The sequence below is a fragment of the Ailuropoda melanoleuca genome, chromosome 9, assembly GCF_002007445.2.
Source record: "Ailuropoda melanoleuca isolate Jingjing chromosome 9, ASM200744v2, whole genome shotgun sequence".
Taxonomy (NCBI): Eukaryota; Metazoa; Chordata; class Mammalia; order Carnivora; family Ursidae; genus Ailuropoda; species Ailuropoda melanoleuca.
Window position 1 is genome coordinate 3,021,504 of NC_048226.1, and position 19,660 is coordinate 3,041,163.

Here is a 19,660-nt window from a genome sequence, read left to right on the forward strand (position 1 = left end):
CAAGTCACCTGGTCTCCCTGAGCCTCCGTCTCCCTGCCTAGGAAATGCGAGTAATGCTAGTGCCTTCATCCAGAGAGTATGAAAGTTTGGTTGGACGTTTACACCACATGCACACACAGCAGTGGGCACACAATATGCTCTCACGCACAGCTGCCGCGACCCCGAGAGCTGACAACGGGCGGTCTGGCCAGCAACAGCAGAGCATTCCGAGAGGAAGTGAGAGACAGGGCTGGCTCTAGCTTGTTCCTGGATGTGGGCTCCAGGAATGGCCTCAGCCCCAAGAGAATGCACCTTAGGTCTCTCCTTCGGGAGAGGAACCTGCACGAAGGCCTCGCTGTGTTCCCGGGGTGATTCTGAAGGGAGGCATGGCATGGGTGGCTACCTGGTCCCTCTTTGATGATACGCTTAGGTCCACAGGGACAGGGAGGACCCGGAAGCAGCGTGCGGTGTCAGAAGGGAGAGAGACTGGACTCCTATTGAAGATATTCCTAGATTCAAACGGTCATGGGATTGGGGCCTCATTACCTCGGAGGATCCCGGTTATAGGTCCTGCGGGTTGAAGCACTCGCAGGGATACACCAGGAGAAGAATCAGACTGAGTCTCCACTTAGACGGCCCTCTCAGGCCCGCAGCAGCAGCTATGGTGTGTCTACTGACACCCTGGTTTTCCAGAATAACTCCTGGAGTCCTCTTGGGTGGCTCATGAGCCCCCTTGGGTCTAGCTGCTTGCTGGCATGCAGTGGTACCAGTGCNCTTTGGGACTGACATTTTCTGGGAAGGGGCTGATGCTCACAGAAGGGTCAAAGCACAGAAAATCAAGGTCTGAAGGCCCTACCTTGGGAATGCAGCCAGGGGAGGAGCTCCAGCCATACAGGTTCAAGGAGCTTTTAAAATCAACTGGTCCAACCTTCTCAGTGTGTAGATATGAGGAACCTGCTACCAAGCTCAATGCTCAGTTGTCCGAACGCTGGATTCTAACCCCTGGTACTGCCCCGCTCCTCCTCTTAGTCCCTGTGAGCCACAGATGCCAGAAACCACAGAGCAGAGAGCTAGAGGGGGGAGCTCTTAGCTTATTTTTAATCCCAGAACAGGAGCTTGCCACTAGGAAGCGTTGCTTACGACTTACCACCTAAAAGTGTTCCTTTGTAATTAAGCGCATTTTCATATTAAAATGACACCATCTGCCTCCTGGGAAGATAGACACTAATTTACAGTTACGACTTCCTGCAAGTGTTTTTAAGGACTGATAGGTATGCCCGTGGAGGTAGATAGCCTTCTTTAGGGGATAATTATCCTCTTGCATTGGCTGGTGGCACTTCAAAAATGAGAAGTCCATACTACCAATGTTGCCAGTGAAACTCTGCCTCATTAATTCCCGCTTCTCGGAAGGCGAGCTCTAAAGCAGACGTTTTCAAGATCTGGTCCACAGGCCGGCAGCATCAGTATGACTTGGGACTGTGTTAAAAATGCAAACTCTTGGGCCCCATCCCAGACCTACTGCGTCAGAAGCTCCAGGAATGGGGTCTAGAAATCTGACCCCCTACCTTCCCTTGGCTGACGTTTGGGAACTGCTGCTCTGGAGAACCCCAAACCAGGCACTCTGGGTTTCAACAAGGGGCATTACCTGCATAGAGCACAGGAGAACTCTCCACGTCTGACCCGAGATGGTTAGCTACAGAGCATTCATACGTTCCTTGTTCCTTCTTCGTGGGGTTCCGTATCTGCACTTTTCCCATTCCAGCCAAGATTATCCTATAAAACAGTTAGAAAGGGGTGCATTCACGTAATGTACTTCACTTCTCTGCGCCCACAGCACGTTCCAGGGAAAGAAGACTGCAAAATTAGACTCTGGGCTGGCAACGATCCTGCCCATAAAACTGGTGGGTGGAAAAGTCTTCCTCCTGGGCTTGCGCTCAGAGACATGGTCACTGGACGGTGCTTGGAAAGCCAGTCTTCCTGCCTCACTTTGCACAAGAAGGCTTTTCTGGATGGACTCACTGCTTAATCCATCACATTTTCAAAAAAGACAAACCAGCAAGCGTCAGTTGGCAAGATGCTAACCCCTCATTTTGTGCCCATATCCTTCCTCATGAACAGCAGGTATGGATTTTTCAGTTTGGATTTTTACACTGGCAGTAAATGGGCCGTTAGTTAATGCTGCTTGACTCTAGTCGTTACCTCACTATGATTGTCTGAGGCTACAGGGCTAAGGCTGTGTTATACCGGACATGGAGCATGCTGTTAGGAATCAGGCCTGACCCGTATGAGTTCCGTATGGTTTCCCAATTACCGATAGCTATAAACACCTGCATATAAATACCATGAGAACCAGAGTGGGTCAGGTGTGTCCTGACAGATGAGGTATTATTCAGGGAATAGAAAAGGGTGATTGTTCTGTTCTTATTTTAATTTTTTCTCAACAATTTGAAGCTGCTTCTCCATCACCTGCATCAGGGTCCGTGTACTCTTTTTTTTCCCTGCTGCCTCCCACTTTCCAGATCTTAGCAACACGGACTATTCTGACCACTAAATGCTATATGTTCCTTCACGAACTGAGCTGGGGCCACTTCCCCATTTCCTGTCACTTCATGTTGCTCACCCTAGGCTCCAGCCATAATGAGCCTCTAACGGTTTCCAGAACATTCCATAATCTTTCATCACCCCGAGTGTTTGCATATGTTGTTCACTGTATTTGGAATGCCCTTCCCCCCCCCATTCTGGCAAACTCTGACTTACCCACTGAATCCTGGATCAAATATAATTTTCCCTGTAAAGCTTTCCCCAATACTCCTCAAGTTATCTTCTCCCCCTCTGTGCTCCTTCTGCTCTGGTTCATATATTTATTTGATAAAATATCTATTTCTTCCTACCAGATTGTGATCTTTTCAAAAGCAGGGACCAAATCTTACTCATAGCTATGCATCGACAGAGCCTAATAGTGACTTTTGTATAGAAAGTTCTCAGAAACCTCGGATGAGTAAGCGTACGAAAGGTCAGAATACAACAGAATCATGGTGCAGAGCGTGTGTACCAGGAGGACGCAAATCCTTCTGCTGCACGCTTATGAAATACACAAAAGCGCCCAGAAATACAACCGTGGAATTGCCCAGACCAAAACCAGTAGAACAGACCTCGCTATTACTAGGGCCAGCCTTCACGGGAACATCCGGCATCTAAAATCTAAAATCCCTATTAAGGAATAGTCAATTAAGAACAATAGAACGAGTCACTACATTTGAAAAGTAAATACACTAACATGTTTTCTTCAATTATTTCATATACATGTTTATATGGTTTGGCAATCCTCAAACAATCCCTTCGTTTTGTAGGTCTCAACAGCACAGTGAGAAATCCATGTAAGCCTTACTGCCAAAGGAGCCACCCTAGCATCTAGCCTGGGTCAGTCCCTGGGCCAGAGAAGAGCAGGTAGGGGTCCATGAGGGATGTGACCTTGGTCTCTGTGGGACAACCTTACTCTTGACAAAGCTGATCTTTCCACAGGCATCAGCCCCAGTGAATCTACTCACAGTCTGCCCTTCCTGGCCAAGACTTCTTACCCAGGTGGCTTCCAAGCACTTACAGCCCTACACGCTGTCCTCTAATTAGATAGAACCTCTCAGAAATGTAATTCCGTTTCTGAGTTACTTTGACTGAAAAGACATGCGAGATTCAGAAAAATATATCTAAAGGTGAGAACCTTTGTTACATCAAGCAAATGAAACATAAGGGGAACAGATTAACTGGGTAAGTTTGAGGAAGAAAATGGAAATAAGAATGGATCTTATTTTTTTATTCTCTTAACTTAAAAACAAAAACTTTTAATAGCCATATGGAATCGCTTCATTATCAAACAGTTGATCCTTAAAGTATGCGGAAACACATTTGGGCCGATGTACACTGTCAAAACCTTTCTTCATATGACCACCAGGAGTCTCCAGCTTAGAAGCTAATGTTAACTCCATGCGATCAAGCCAAACTAAAGTCAACTCAACATTTACTTCAACCGGCCAGGCTCTACCACACCCCTGCCCCACGGAAACGGCCACGGGTGAATCAATCACTTCGTCTCCATCAGCCTCTGTTTCTTATAAAATGAATATTGCTGAGCCATCCTCAAAAGGCGGTTCAGGGACCCCAGACGTTCCTGAGGTCAAAACGATTTTCATAATAATGCTAAGCCATTATTTGCCTTTCTTGCTGTGTTGACATCTGCGCGGATAACAAAAGCAGTGGCAGTATGGTCCTGGGACCGAGGTATACCAGGAGTCCCTGTGTTCTTGACTGCCACACACCTGACACAAAAATAAGAATGCCAATTTCCCTTACGAATGTCCTTAATGAGGCACTGAGTCTTAACTGGTTTTACTAAATCTCAACCCTCAAGTATGTCTATTTTTAATATTCTGTATACAGAACGGGAAGTATAAAGCGCTGCATGTCCGATTTGCTAGCTGAACGGGCCGCTTTTTTTTTTTTTCATGGAATACGATTTTTACTTGAAAGAACAGCTGACAAATTATAATTCAGCCTGGGGCATGTGGCAGCTATTTTTAAAAATTAACTAAAAGGAGCCTGCCCATTCAAGGAAAACAACTGATGGTGTTTCATTTTCATGAACTTTCACGTGAAAATTAAAATTTTGGAAAATTAGTATCCTCCATTGTGAGCTTGAGAGCTTTCCAAAACTCAAAGGCTTTTCTGTCGAGCTGGGCAGCGATGTTGCAGGACGTGTGTGTTCTTTACATTGTCTAAGGAAATGAGCCAACACTGGGGAGATGGAGTAACTCGGGGAGTTACTACTTTCCAAGTGACCGATGTGTGATACTATAAAATCGTGTGTAGGTCAAAGGTCCATTGAAAGTGCAAGATAAGGCAATATTTCACTGTAAGGGAGTAACAAAATTTCATCAATGTGGTTTTAGATTCCACATTCCAGCTGACCTTTCAGAAGCTACCACCTGTCCAGGTTTAGTATAGTCATAAAGAATAGCCACGATTATCTGAAAAGGCTATGAAAATGTCCTTCTTTTTTCAACTCACATATCTGGATGAGGCCAAATTTTCTCTATAAACTTTACTTAAAAAAACATATCACAACAGGTTTCACGGAGAAGCATTTATGAGAATCCAGCTGTGTTTTATTAAGCCAGACATTAAAGAGATTTGCAAAGATATAAAACAGTGACATGGTTATCAGTAATTTTCTTTAAATATTGCTTTTTCAAAAATTGTTATCTATGCAAACATGTGATGGGCTTCTTATTGTTATTTCTAAATGGATTAATAAATAGATATGTCCAATGTTTTATGTTTTCATTTCTAATATGGTAAATATCGACAGCTATAACTCACATTAATGGAACTTCTGTAGGCTTCTCAGAGAAGCTTTTAAAGTTTTTTTATGTTCAAAAGGGTCCTAAGGCCAAAAGATTTGCGAACTGCTAAGCTTGTGGATCTGAAGGTTTATTCCACTGGGAAAACTTCTTTACACTCTTGTGTTCAGAGTTCCAGGGCAAAAAATGAAAAAGCTAGATTTATTCTACCTTTTCACTCTAAGGTACAGCCTAATAATTTATCATAAAAAATTGTTTTGCAGATTTCTTCTGCTGTTTCACATATTGGCTCAAATGCACTAAAAGACATGATAAAAATAAAATTTGCATTTTTAAAGTACAATAAGGTCTGCAAAGCAATTTAACATCTGCTGTTCTGTTTCTCTTAACAATCCCTAGAGGCAGCTTGGGCTCTCTGAATGCAAACTAAAAGAAAGCAAAGCATCTCCAGTCCTGTGTGTACGAACAGCAAGCTTTAGAGACACGGAAGAATGCAAAAATGAATTAATGTGTTATTCCCCGCTATTTCGTGTGAAATGAATGAAATGTGCTATCTTTGTACTGACATGATGACCCTAACAAAAATATGACTCAATACTGTGTTGTGAACATCTCAAAAACTTTGATCCTCATTTTTGGATTTTATGACATAACAAATTGCATGATACAGAAAAGTACTTCAGATACTCAATCTTTCTACTAAGGCTGTTATTTGTGTGATATCCAAACACTCTTGGCAGTGTTCAGGAGATAGGGTCCCTGGTTCCGGATGGCTGTGAATTAGTCTTGGGATTCTGTCTCTCAGTGACCTCATCAGAAAACTATTAATCCCTGCCCTGCCAACTCTCGGGGCCGACATGAACTCCAAGGAGATACCACATCTCCTAGGTATAGAAGGGCACGGTAAATAAATTCTGATTTGCAGTTCCTACACGGTTTTGGGATTACTGCAAGGATGATGACTTTTTTGAGGCCTTATATGGATTTTATTTTTAAATGTGAAGTGCTCTGCCGAGAGAGAGGCTATACAAGCTGAAACTCAGTCTGACTGTACCCAGTCTTGGTAATGATGGGGATGGTACGGTTTAATTTTTAAAATTCCAGTGCGTATGTGAAAAACACACCCCGACATTTTTTTTTTGTTAAGTCTCTTTCCTAAAGAATCCTGTTGGAAACACATTCTCAGGAGAAGGAATTTGAAAGTCTTTTCAAGAAAACTGGAATGCCCATTAAGAAGGTATAACACCGTGAACACTGTATTTTCCTTTTACTTACTTTTCTGAGGGTTGCAACGAAGCCCCATCCTTGGTCCACGCATACGTGGCCTGACTGGGGGTAACGAGCTCACACAGTATATTGATGACCTCCGTCCTCTTTGTAATGTACACTGTATTTCCGATCCTTGAATTTATTGTTTTATTAAACGAAATGGAGGTGGGCTGGCTTTGCCTCATGAGCACAGGTCCCTTTGGCTTAAAGGTCAGCTTGCCTGAGTTCTCCATGTCGGGGCTTTGCGGCATCCTTCCTGTTTCCCCCCTCAGCTGTGCGGCGGGAGGCACCCCCTCTGGGACGGCCCTCCACGGCGCGTGTGCGGGCTGCACCTTGGCTAACTCGGCCACCAGCTGATAGATCACCTGGGACGCCAGGTCATCACTGACCTCTCCGGTTTCCATGAGCTGACTCATGTTTCTGATCAGTTCATCAAACTGGGCCGTATCCATGCTATACGCTCCGTGTTTAACTGCTGCTTCAAACTGCTTGTTCTTGAACTCCCAGGAGTTGGCGTTTCCTGCAGAATTCCTGCACGGGCCCAACAGAGCCCTCAAGAAAGGCTGCTTATCAATTTGGCCATCCTCCGGATAGAGCTCATTTTTGTTACCCCACAGCTGCCTCATTTTCTGCCACGTGGCTCCCAAGCTATTGGCTTCCTTGTGGTCCACCCCCGGAGACTCCCACAGGTGCTCTCTGAGCGCCGGGGGCGCAATGAGCCGGTTGTCTGTGCCGATGAGCTTGAGAACCACGTTTTCCTGCGCGGAGCCGGCCACGCAGCGGTACGTGCCGATATCCGGGGCTGCGAGACTGTGGATTTTTAGGGAGCCCGACTTGGTGATGCCCAGCCGTTTGGAGTTCTGCAGACAATGGCCGTCCTTCTCCCACTGGATCAGGGATTTCTGGAATCGTCGTACTGGGCATTTAATAATCACCGACGTGTTGGGCAGCAAATAGGCCCTGCTACCGACGGTCAGGTTAACGCGTTTCTCTTCCCTTGTCTGAATGTAGACTCTCTGAACAGCAAGGATCTGGGGCCCCTGCTCCCCGGGTTTTGTCTTCATCTCTGGCTTCATTTCTGCAGGGAAAAGGAAAGAAAATACGAATAAGTATCTCAGTAATATACACTTTCTGACAGCAGTCTTCCAAGGCCGATGCAAGTCAACAAACGTATCTCTTTTCCTCTTTTAAAAGAGCTGACGATATGTACGATGGAATATCCCTCAGCCACCAGGAAGGATGAACACCTGCCATTTACATCAACATGGTTGGAACGAGAGGGTATTATGCTGAGTGAAATAAATCAGAGAAAGACAATTCTCATATGGTTTCACTCATATGTGGAATATTAGAAATAGCGTGAAGGATCCTAGGGGAAGGGAGGGGACACTGAACGGGAAGAAATCAGAGAGGGACACAAACCATGAGAGACTCTTGACTCTGGGAAACAGAGGGTTGTGGGAAGGGCAGTGGGTAGGGGGATGGGGTAACTGGATGATGGGCATGAAAGAGGGCACGTGATGGGATGAGCACTGCGTATCATGCAACTAATGACCCACTGAACACGACGTCAAAGCTAAGAGCGTACTATATGTGGGCTAACTGAATTTAAAAACCAGTTGACAATGAAAAGATAAATAACGGTACACCATATACCCACAGGTTGAGGTAAATTTCACAGCTATCTAGTAGTTTAGCATTGAATGGAAATTTGAATGAACGGCATGAAATGTATAAATTATTTTGCAAAGCCCTGGTCTGGGGAGATGTGAGGTGATGTGTTTCTCTCAGTAAGGGGTCTCTGCCATGCATGGTCTAACCATTGCCTAACCATAACACGCCTGTGCTGTGTGCTGGAGGCCCCAAATATCAGACACCCCCTTACTGGTACCGCTCAGCCAGAGGAACACCAGCTCTGGGGCACAAAGCAAGAGTGGAGACGTGAGCGAAAGCATCTGAAGGATCTGGAGGTGAGGACGAGGCAGTTAAAGGCAGCAGATAACCAGAGCAAGTCAGTCAAACCAGCAGGGCCTAAAGAAACATGTGATCTCAGAAGAAAAGGGAGAACAAGCACTTTGTAACGAAACAAGTCTGAGTTTGGATCTTAGCTCTGCCCCTTGGACAAGTCACCTGGTCTCCCTGAGCCTCCGTCTCCCTGCCTAGGAAATGCGAGTAATGCTAGTGCCTTCATCCGGGGAGTATGAAAGTTTGGTTGGACGTTTACACCACATGCATGCACAGCAGTGGGCACACAATATGCTCTCACGCACAGCTGCCGCGACCCCGAGAGCTGACAACGGGCGGTCTGGCCAGCAACAGCAGAGCATTCCGAGAGGAAGTGAGAGACAGGGCTGGCTCTAGCTTGTTCCTGGATGTGGGCTCCAGGAATGGCCTCAGCCCCAAGAGAATGCACCTTAGGTCTCTCCTTCGGGAGAGGAACCTGCACGAAGGCCTCGCTGTGTTCCCGGGGTGATTCTGAAGGGAGGCATGGCATGGGTGGCTACCTGGTCCCTCTTTGATGATACGCTTAGGTCCACAGGGACAGGGAGGACCCGGAAGCAGCGTGCGGTGTCAGAAGGGAGAGAGACTGGACTCCTATTGAAGATATTCCTAGATTCAAACGGTCATGGGATTGGGGCCTCATTACCTCGGAGGATCCCGGTTATAGGTCCTGCGGGTTGAAGCACTCGCAGGGATACACCAGGAGAAGAATCAGACTGAGTCTCCACTTAGACGGCCCTCTCAGGCCCGCAGCAGCAGCTATGGTGTGTCTACTGACACCCTGGTTTTCCAGAATAACTCCTGGAGTCCTCTTGGGTGGCTCATGAGCCCCCTAGGGTCTAGCTGCTTGCTGGCATGCAGTGGTACCAGTGCTTTCGGGAAAACAACAGGGGTGAACCCACAATTTCTACAGTAGAAGATGGTCTTGGTTAAGGACATGTGTAAGGAGTTGGCCTGCAGGTTCCGCAGAGACGTGATGGGTGGGTCAGGACTATTGTCCTGGGTCTTGCCCGCGGTTGCTGCTCAGCTCATCTCTAAGTGGAGCTGGATAACCGGCCACACACATGCCCTTCCCTGTTGGGTACAGTCTCTGCGGGGGATGTCAAGCTCACCCTCAGCAGCTGAGGCATACAGATCTTTCAGCTGGCGGCATAGAAGGTTGAACATACTGTTGCCCATTCAAAAGCAGGCAGAAAATGTATGGATTCGCTGGCAAAGGTACGGTTTATCCATTATTATAGGCAGACATGCGATCCAAAATACTTGGCAATGTGCATAGCAAGGGTGTGCAGACAGAGGCGGTTTACCAACCATCTGAGAAGTATTTCCATATTTTTTTTCTTTTTGAGAGAGAGAGAGAGAGAATCTTAAGCAGGCTCCACACTGATGCAGGGCTCCATTTCCCAACCTTGAGATCATGACCTGAGCTGCAATCAAGAGTCTGAAGCTTAACCGACTGAGCCACCCAGGCGCCCCAAGTACGTCCATATTTTAACCACCAGTATGCAGAGGTTCAGTATCAACTAAAGCAGCGGCTCTCAAACTTCGCTGCCTGTTAGAAGCACCTGTATTATTATTTGTTAATCTCAATGCCTTGGGTCCCATCCCCAGAAATTCTGACTTACGGGGTGCAGCCTGGGCACGGGAATTTGGTTAAGCTCTCCAGGTGCCTGAAATATGCAGCAAAGCTTGAGAAGTCCTGCCCCCAAGTGTACCACTGGATTAAACCAAGTCAGCAGAGAAAGGTGGTCCTGACCCCATTTCTTTTACTGAAAGACAACGTGATTGGATGTCACCGGTCAAGAGAGAAGGGAGAATAAGAAATCGGCATCTGCGTTCTCTGTGCGAACCCCGCCAAAGTCTGTTCAGCATGTGGTGTCTTCTTGAAGAAGGAGGATTTCTTTCTGGCCTCGGCCTCAGGAATCATCATACTCTGAGTACTTATAGTTTGTTTCCAATGCACGCCAAACTGTGTCACTGACCAGGTTGCTTTTTCAAGATCGCTGTTATGTTGGCAAGTTCAGAGCCAAGTCTGTGTCCACACACAAGAGGAGTGTACAATTCAAGACAGAATCATGTATTCACCCTGTTTATCTTCCTTTCTTATTCCTTACCTACTTCTCATTTTACTTACCTGGTTGCATCTTAATAATACTTCTAAGTGGCCTATCATTGTCACAAGGCAGGGTATGTGTGCCTGTGTGTACATACACACACATGGGCACAGTATCCACACAGATATGTGCATATCCCCCTACACAGATCGCTCACGATTCTTTACAAGGATTTAGGGGAACATCCTGTCTGGTCATTGGTCCCTTGGTGGCCGACGATGGAAAGATGGATGTGCACGTGGATAGCTTCAAAATCACAATATAAGCAGGGCCAAACTCAGGTTTTTGAATTTATGCAACTGAGGCATGTGAGGAGACAGCCTATTTCAGGGTAGCCATGCTGCGAAAGATGAGGTCATAGCTGGAACATTCCTGCACTTACTGGGGTGCAGAAGCCTACGTGGGCAATGGAGCACGCTGGTCTAGCTGAGTGGTTCAGGCTGGGGATGGCCTGAGGCCAGTAGAGGCCCACATAACATCCCGATGCCCTAAAAGCAATCATGGGCATGGGTTCTAATTACCTTTAGGTCCACTGGTAGCCAGATGTTCCTCAGTTAAGCCCGAGGCTTAAACTAGATGGGGCCCTGACTCCTTCCAAGGCAGCCTGGGGCATCTAAAGGTGATGGACAGTGTTCAACCTTGGCAAGGAAGCTGCCCAACTGGCTGGGTGAGCCACATGAGAGGCCATCTGCTCCTTCCGGCTACATGCCCATTCATGGGAAGGTCGGCCCCGTCACCCTGGATGGCTCCATTCCCAACCCTGCTTTCGCGAGTGCTCATGATGCGTACAGAGCAGGTGAGCTAGCAGGTGTGCCTGGGAGTGATCTGGAATTCAGGCTCTGCCAGGCTGCCAGGTTCCACAGGTTGGACCAATTCCTCTCTTGGGACTCCTGTGGGCTCCTTTGGAGAAGTGCCTGAAGCATGACATCATTGGACACAGTTCTTAGGCAAGAACTGGTCTGGTTTCGGGTGACTGCCTCCTCCTGCCCCTAGACAATGCCCCCAGACTACAGCACTGGCTGAGCCTGATTAGGGAGGGCATCCTCTACTCTGCAGAGAGTGGCCAGGTCCCTCTGGCCTCCTCCTGAAGGGTCTGCGGGCCGTGCAAGGGTACCGACCCACCCCTCCACCTCTCCCACTGTGCTGGATATGAGAAATGCCACATCTTCCGGCTTTTCTAGAAAATGAAAAGATCTTTCTTCCAGAGGTCCTCCTTCTGGCCCCTCTGCCAGCCTGCCCTACCCAGCAGAGGCCAGCCCTGGGACCCCGAGGCTGTTTACAGCAATTGTGTCTCAGCTCCTTGCTTGCTTGTGTCCTGCCTTAAGTCCAATCCTGTCCCTGCCATCGCTGTAAGCCTTGGTGCCAGGCCAGCTTTCTGGCCCAAGCCATCTGGGCTGGATATTTACACTTGGTCTCGCCAGCATATGCCTCCGGCTACACCCGAATGGGCTTCTGCTGCGATGCCACCTCTAAGCCTTCCTAGAACCCTGCTGCAATCCCAGCGCCATCAGAATCCACCCCCGAGGGGGGCTGCTGGGCTGGCGCTGGCTCCCGTTCCCTCCACTAGCACTGAAGAGCTGGCACGCTCATTTGAAGCTCAATCGAGAACCTGGGCACACTGGACTCTCTCCAGACTCCACTGAGGGTAGAAGCAGGGGAGCTGAGGGGGGCTGCAGGGGTGCTGCGGGTAGGAGCTGCTAAATGAGCCCTGAGGGCCCAGCGGCCCCAGGGAAGACGGCTACTGTAAATGCCACATCAGCCTGACAATGCCTTCTGCCTATTGCTTCTCGGGCACTTTCCAACCAAACGCCGTCTGGCTTCTGCTCGCAGCTCCCCACTAAACGCTCTCTGGGGAAGGCCACCCATGGTCCGTCCCCCTAGTGACAAATACAAACTCTCCCTTCCGTGTTCTTACGTGGCCATTCTAGACATACGGCACCCTTAATCACCTACTTCTCGAAGAAGTCCCTCCACTCAAGTGTTTTAACCCTCACCAGGTCCTTTCCAGCCACCGCTCACTGACGGTGCACGGTGCGCTGCGGCTACCCCTCCGGTGTCGCGCTTGGCTACTTTCTCTTCCTGCTCCGACCTTTTCCTGGGATGACCCTGCGGGTGCGATGAGCAACTCGGAGCTGTCTAGCTTATCTGGTCTACTTTATCTGGTCTGGTCTAGCAGGTCTAGTCTATCAGCCTAGTTTATCTGGTCTAATTTACCTGGTCTAGTTTATGAAGTCTAATTTATGAAGTCCAATTTATCTGTCTAGTTTACCTAGTCTAGTTTATCTACTCGAATTCATCAAGTCTAGTTTATCTAGTCTAGTTTATCAGTCTAGTTTATCAGGTCTAGTTTATCTGGTCTAGTTTATCTGTGTAGTTTAGCTAGTTTAGTTTAGCTATCTAGTTTACCTGCCTAGTTTATCTAGTCTGTTTATCTGTGTAGGTTACCTGGCTTAGTTTATCATTCTAGTTTACCTGGCCTAGTTTATCTAGTCTAGTTTACCTGGTCCAGTTTATCTGGCTTAGTTTACCTAGTCTAGTTTATCTGTCTAGATTATCTGGCCTATTTTATCTGTCTAGATTATCTGGTCTAGTTTATTGGTATAGTTTATCATTCTAGTTTACCTGGTCTAGTTTACCTGGTCCAGTTTATCTGCCCTGGTTTATCTAGTCTAGTTTATCTGTCTAGTTTATTTGGTCTAGTTTACCTGGTCTAGTTCACCTGGCCTAGTTTATCTAGTCTAGTTTATCTGGTCTAGTTTATCTGGTCTAGTTTATTTTGTCTAGTCTATCTTGTCAAGTTTTCCTGATCCAGTTAACCAGGTTGAGTTTGTCTAGTTTATCTGATCCAGTTTACCTGATCCAATTTATCTAGCTCACTTTACCTGGTCCAGTTTATCTGGCCTAGCTTATCTAATCTAGTTTATCTGTCTAGTTTACCTGGTCTAGTTTATGAAGTCTAATCTATCTATTTTATCTAATCTAGTTTAATCAAATTTATCAAATCCAGTTTATCAAGTCTGGTTTATCTAGTTTATCTGGTCTGGCTTATTAGGTTTAGTTTATCTGTGTAGTTTATCTAGTCTAGTTTATCTGGTCTACTTTATCTGCCTAGTTTATCTAGTCTGTTTATCTGTCTACTTTACCTGGCCTAGTTTATCATTCTAGTTTACCTGGTCTAGTTTACCTGGTCCAGTTTATCTGGCCTGGTTTATCTAGTCTAGTTTACCTGTCTAGATTATCTGTCTAGTTTATCTACTTTAGTTTATCTGTCTAGTTTATCTGTCTAGTCTGGACCTCTCTCTGGGGCTCCAGACCTAATTATTCACTGCTTATCAGAAATCTCTTTTGGTACTTAAAGTTTAAAATATTATAATCAAAAGCCATTATGTCTGCCTCCCACCCCATCCCAAGTATCCTCCTCTTCCTATATTCCCTGAGTTAATGGCATCACTTTTTCCCAATTACCCCAAGCCAGAAAGCAGAAAATCATCGTGATTCCTCCCAGTCCAGTGGTGTGCTGGCCCTACCTCTCATTGGCTCTCAGGTCAGTGAGGAGATTGTGAGTACCTGTCCCCAACTCTGCATTCAACCATGTCACGTTGGTCACCTGTAGCTGGCCATGATGGGAGTACTTACACCACAGAAATCAGCAAAGATAACCAATAGTAGCTACCCTCCGTCCTCACCACCCCTCTGCCCCAGAGCTGGTTATTAAACACATACAAGCACACCCCATCCCTGTCCCTTAGCTCCCAGCTCGAGGTGCTTAGGCAGGATAGCCGAAACATTGTGAGAATCCACCACCAAGCTCTCACCGATATTGCCACAGCCCCTCACCCAGACTCCCAGCCTGCACCTTTGTATTTATCCAGTGTACCCGTACAGCTGTCAGAGCAAATAAAATAAAATCTCGGGGCGCCTGGGTGGCTCAGTTGTTAAGCGTCTGCCTTCGGCTCAGGGTGTGATCCCAGTGTTCTGGGATCGAGCCCCACATCAGGCTCCTCCACTGGGAGCCTGCTTCTTCCTCTCCCACTACCCCTACTTGTGTTCCCTCTCTCTCTGGCTGTCTCTCTCTCTCTGTCAAATAAATAGATAAATAAAATCTTTAAAAAAAATAAAATAAAAAAAATAAAAAAATAAAATCTGACTGTGTCATCTCCTTCTTGGATAAAATCAAAACTCCTAAACATGGAGTCCTAATATTCTCCATAACTAAGATTTCAAGCTTTCCCTTTTGTCATAACCTTGAACCTATGTTCTAATCCCATGGTATTTCTGGCGGTTTCTCCGGACATAGGACTCCATTTGACACCCTTTACCTCTGTCCACACTGCCCTCTTCTCCCAGATTCTCCTGTGTCCTCCTCCATGTGAGCCTGGAGAATGGATACTTATCTCCCAGAACTCTGCCCAAGGGAGCCTCCTCTGTGAAACTTTCCCTGATGTCCCCCTCCCCCAGGGCATCAGCCACTGCCTCCTGTCTCCTGTCATGGAACCCATGGCACTTACCATTCTGCCTTGTTTATATATATTTCTCTCTCATTGGACTCTGATATCTCAGAAACAAGAGAATGCATCTTTTCCATTTTGGATCACAACATCTAAAACACAGTAGTACTTGATGAACGAATGCAGAAAGAATTCATAAGGAAATGGTATCATCTGACACTGAAGGCTCTGTAGGTCTAGGCAGAGAGATCATCTCTACCCTTAGGGCACAGCATAGCGCCTGGTACAGAGTGAAGTCTTACTCTTTATTGAATGAATAAATGAATAAATGAGCATATGCCATTGGATGCTGCAGGACAGATGATCCAATCCCAAGAGGGGTGTTGCCAAGATGGGTCCGGTTTCCAAGGGCTGCAGCTATGTCAGGCAGGGTGAGTGTCCCTGGAAGCTAAGAAGTTACAGGGAGCGTGGAGGCAGGGGCTATATTCTCTTCTGAAGTGTAAGGTGTGTGGAGGAGGTGGGAGAGCTGAGGCAGATGTGGGGCTGGAGCCAAGAGCCAGACCAAGAGCTGCAGAGAAGTCAGTATGTTCAAGATAACCAGGCAAGGGGATGAGGCATACCTTTTCCTGACATTTCAATCATACAGTGCATGCCTGGGTGCCTCCCCTCCCCAACCATCTTGATCTCAGTACTTGGACAAAAAATAAGAATTATTCACCAAAACTCAGAAACCTAAAAGCCTAGAGCTATAATTCAAAAAATCTAAAATCAGGGTGCCTGGATGGCTCAGTCGGTTAGGTGTCTGCCTTCGGCTCAGGTCAGGATCCCAGGGTCCTGGGATCGAGCCCTGCATCAGACTCTCTACTCACTGGGGAACCTGCTTCTCCCTCTCCCTCTGCCTACTGCTACCCTGCTTGTGCTCTCTGTCAAATAAATAAATAAAATCTTTAAAAAAAATTCTTTTTAATCTAAAATAAAACATTACATTTCTGTTTTGGTCTTGTTTTTTTTTTTTCTTCAGCTCCCTGATTAGAAACCAAGACAAGTAGGGACGCCTAGGTGGCACAGTCGGTTGAGTGTCTGACTCTTGGTTTTGTCTCAGGTTTGATTTCAGGGTCATGAGATCAAGCCCCACGTTGGACTCTGAACTCAGCACAGAGTCTGTGCTTCCCTCCCTCTGCGCCTCATGCCTGTGCGCCCTCTCTCTCTCTCAAATAAATCTTAAAAACCAAAAAAGAAACCAAGACTGGTAGACTTCTAACAACAACCTGAAGACAATTCAGGTCTGACATAATTGAAAAGCATTTCTATGGGTATAAGTCATTGTGATAAGCACTTCTGGGGGCCTATCTGGAGAAAAGTCCAGGACTACCACGAACCTACCCCATACAAGCTCTGGCCCTCATGGGACACAAGATACAGCACAGGTTGCTCTATGACATTTTAATCTATCTTAAAGCTATAATAGGAATTAAAAGGATGGCATTAAAAATAACTAATAATTTTGAGGCTTTAGCGCATGCCTGGCATTGTTTCTAAGCACTCAGAATCCTATGAGGTAGATACAATGACTATTCCCATTTTACAGAGGAGAAAATTAAGGCTGGCAGAGATTAAGTAACTTGCCTAATGTCACAGGATGAGAGATTGGAACAACTGGGGTTGTAACTCACATGACTTCGCTTAGCCACAAGGGTGTACTACCTTCCAGAGATTAATACAACCAAGCAAGATTATTGGGGAAGGCAGTGTTAGTGCTGGTCTTTCAGGAGTAAGAAGAACTTCAGTAGCTAGATATGGCAGGAGAAGGAATTCAAGCAAGGGGTCAATGTCTGCCATGGGGGGAAGGCAGGGAATGGAGGGAAGATGCAGACAGGGGTAGAACTGGACCGTGTGGTACTCAAGACATCTCTCTCACCCGCCCTCCACCCCACTGCACATCAAAATGGTCAAAATGAAAACCAGCAACACTCACTCTTCCAAACAGGATGGGTTTTACTTAAACCCCAGGCACCAGTTAGAAAACTTATCTAGAAGTGGATGCTTGGGAGAGACTAAAGATCACAGCACAAGTGAACTGGGTCTTTCTTGTATTCAGACCCCCTTCAATAATGCGGGGGTCAGGCCCAGACATTTCCCGCCTGGGGAGCAGATGGGGCAGGCAGAAGTGAGGTGAAGGGGACAGGAAAGTCAGAGGACATTATGCCATATAAGCCTTGATAGTCCCAGTGGAATGAAAGACAAGTGCACCAACAGAGAAGGGAATCAGAGCTACTATGGTGAATTTTTAGGGGATTCTTAGGAAATAGGGAAAAACACACGATGCCCGGGTAAATCAGATAGCATGAATACGAAGGACGTCTAATCAGCATAGTGATATTATTTCCTTCAGTGAATCCCAGTCGCTCAGGCCAGGGAGCCAAAAGCCAAACAAGTATCAGCTGAAAAGTAATACCAGGGTTGAAGTGAGCAGGTGATCAAGGCAGGGAGTGAAGGAAGGGCAAGAGCATCTATAGTGAGATGGGGGTGGGGGTGGGGGAGGGAGAGCAGGAAGCTACTGCTGAGGACCATGTCTGAGCAAGCGTGTCCACGCCAGGGTGATGGGACAGGGGTCAATGAAGTCAGCGATGGCAGGAGATAGGAATATCGGGGTGTTAGAAAGGTCATGGACACGGCTGTCAGTTTTCGGTAGGGAAGAACGGCCTTGGTGGTAGTATGAGCTGGAGAACAGCAGCTGGAGTCTGTAGGTCCACATGTGAGGCACTGGAAGGTTTGTGGAGGGCAGTGGTAATGCTGAGTGCACGATGGCAGTGGGGAAACGGTGCAAGACAGCAGGGGTCGGGAGGATGGGTGAAAGCCAAGTGCGTCGCTTGGCTCTATGATACGGCGGTGGGGAGAAGAGGATGCCACATCCCAGTGCAAAGGGAGAAGCCAAATTTCAGCAAGCAAGGGCCACTGAGCAAAGGTGATGGCATGAGCCAGGATACAGCAGCAGTGGAGGCCCCGCTGGGGGTGATCTGGCCGGGCTGGGAGTAGGCATTCCCCTCTCTTCTCTGCTTCCACGACCCACATGTTTGGCAAGCCAGGGAATGGGGTGGGGAGAGAAGAAATATTACTGGCTTTTTTTCTTGTTTTTTTGCCCTCCCTAAAGCTTATAATTTTACTCCCTTCTCCACTGCATGCAGTAAGAGTTTATCATTTCATCCGCACCACGTTGAATGCCAATAACTGCGATGTATTTCCACATGCTATTTGTGACTCTGGAGGACGCTCCAGGACCCCTTTAACCTCACTCTCCTCGAATGCAGCTTACAGTCCCGGTGCACTGCTAGGCAACCATCCACAGTGAATAAAAACCAGAGAGATAAGCATGTTGAGGCATGACACGGTGCCACATGCCACAGGCATTCTTGAATTCCAGGACACGAGGAAACTTGGAATCTCCAATTTTTGGAATCTCAAGATTTTGGAAATGTGTTCTTGAAGAATTTCCAGGGAAAAAAGTTGACGTTGTCCATGAATCAACACAAAGAGGCGGCTAAGCGCGTGGACTCAGGAATCGGACGGACCAGTGGTCCAACAGGCCAAGGTGTCCAACTGGCAGCTACAGATCTTTGCTCAAGTCTTGTATGTCCTCTAAGTCTTGGGTTTCTCATCTCTCAATGGGGATAATACCTGTGTCACAAATAGCTGGGGACTAAAGGACTTAAAGCATGCAAGGAGCTTCACACAAGAAGTGCAATAAATAGTCAAAAACATGCTACTTTTTTTTAAAGTTGTAACTGTTCTTTTTTTCTTTCTTTTTTTTTTTTTTTACTTTGTTTTATGAATTTCTCCAGGAAAGTTGTTGGTAAATTTGGATTTTATCACGGGCTCTTCTTCCTTAAGCAGCATTAACATAATAGTTCATTTCTGATTTTTGTTTTCTTACCCTAAGCTCAGGAGGGTACCTGAGATACTCGATGTTACTTTACAGGTGAATAAAGACCGTGAACAGCAAAGCAGGAGACAGACCCAGAAGCTGTTCAGTCCTAGTACGCCTTTGCCCTAGCTCTGAACCCCACCTCCCCCCCAGTATTCTGCTGCCTTATTTTCTTTCTTTCTTTTTTTTTTAATTTTATTTATTTATTTGAGAGAGAGAGAGTATGAGTGGGAGAGAGGGGCAGACAGAGAGGGAGAAGCAGGCTCCCCACTGAGCAGGGAGCCCCACACAGGACTCGATGCCAGAACCCCAAGATCATGACCTGAGCCGGAGGCAGACGCTTAACCGACTGAGCCACCCAAGTGCCCCTCTGCTGCCTTATTTTCATGTGTTGTCACCCCCCCCACATGAAACACGCATGCATATGTGCAAACATATATTCTGTCACGTACACCGAAAATAAACAGGAGTCCGACACGCATGTTATCTTCTGGATATCACGAAGCCATACGATTAACTCCTTATACGAAGCTTGCTATTTAGAATTAATTGAGGAAGCGCCCACTACCATTT

The 19,660-nt window shown here is 46.8% G+C and overlaps 1 protein-coding gene across 1 annotated transcript in view; it reads right to left on the minus strand.

The window, feature by feature from the left end:
* ADAMTSL3 (ADAMTS like 3) overlaps positions 1–19,660 on the minus strand; it is a 236,922-nt gene that overhangs the window by 7,558 nt on the left and 209,704 nt on the right. Inside the window, exons 22-23 of the mRNA XM_034668882.1 lie at positions 6,609–7,680; positions 1,625–1,752 (exon numbers count right to left, since the gene is read on the minus strand). Of these exons, the coding sequence (XP_034524773.1) occupies positions 1,625–1,752; positions 6,609–7,680 (1,200 nt within the window). The remainder of the gene's footprint in view (positions 1–1,624; positions 1,753–6,608; positions 7,681–19,660) is intronic.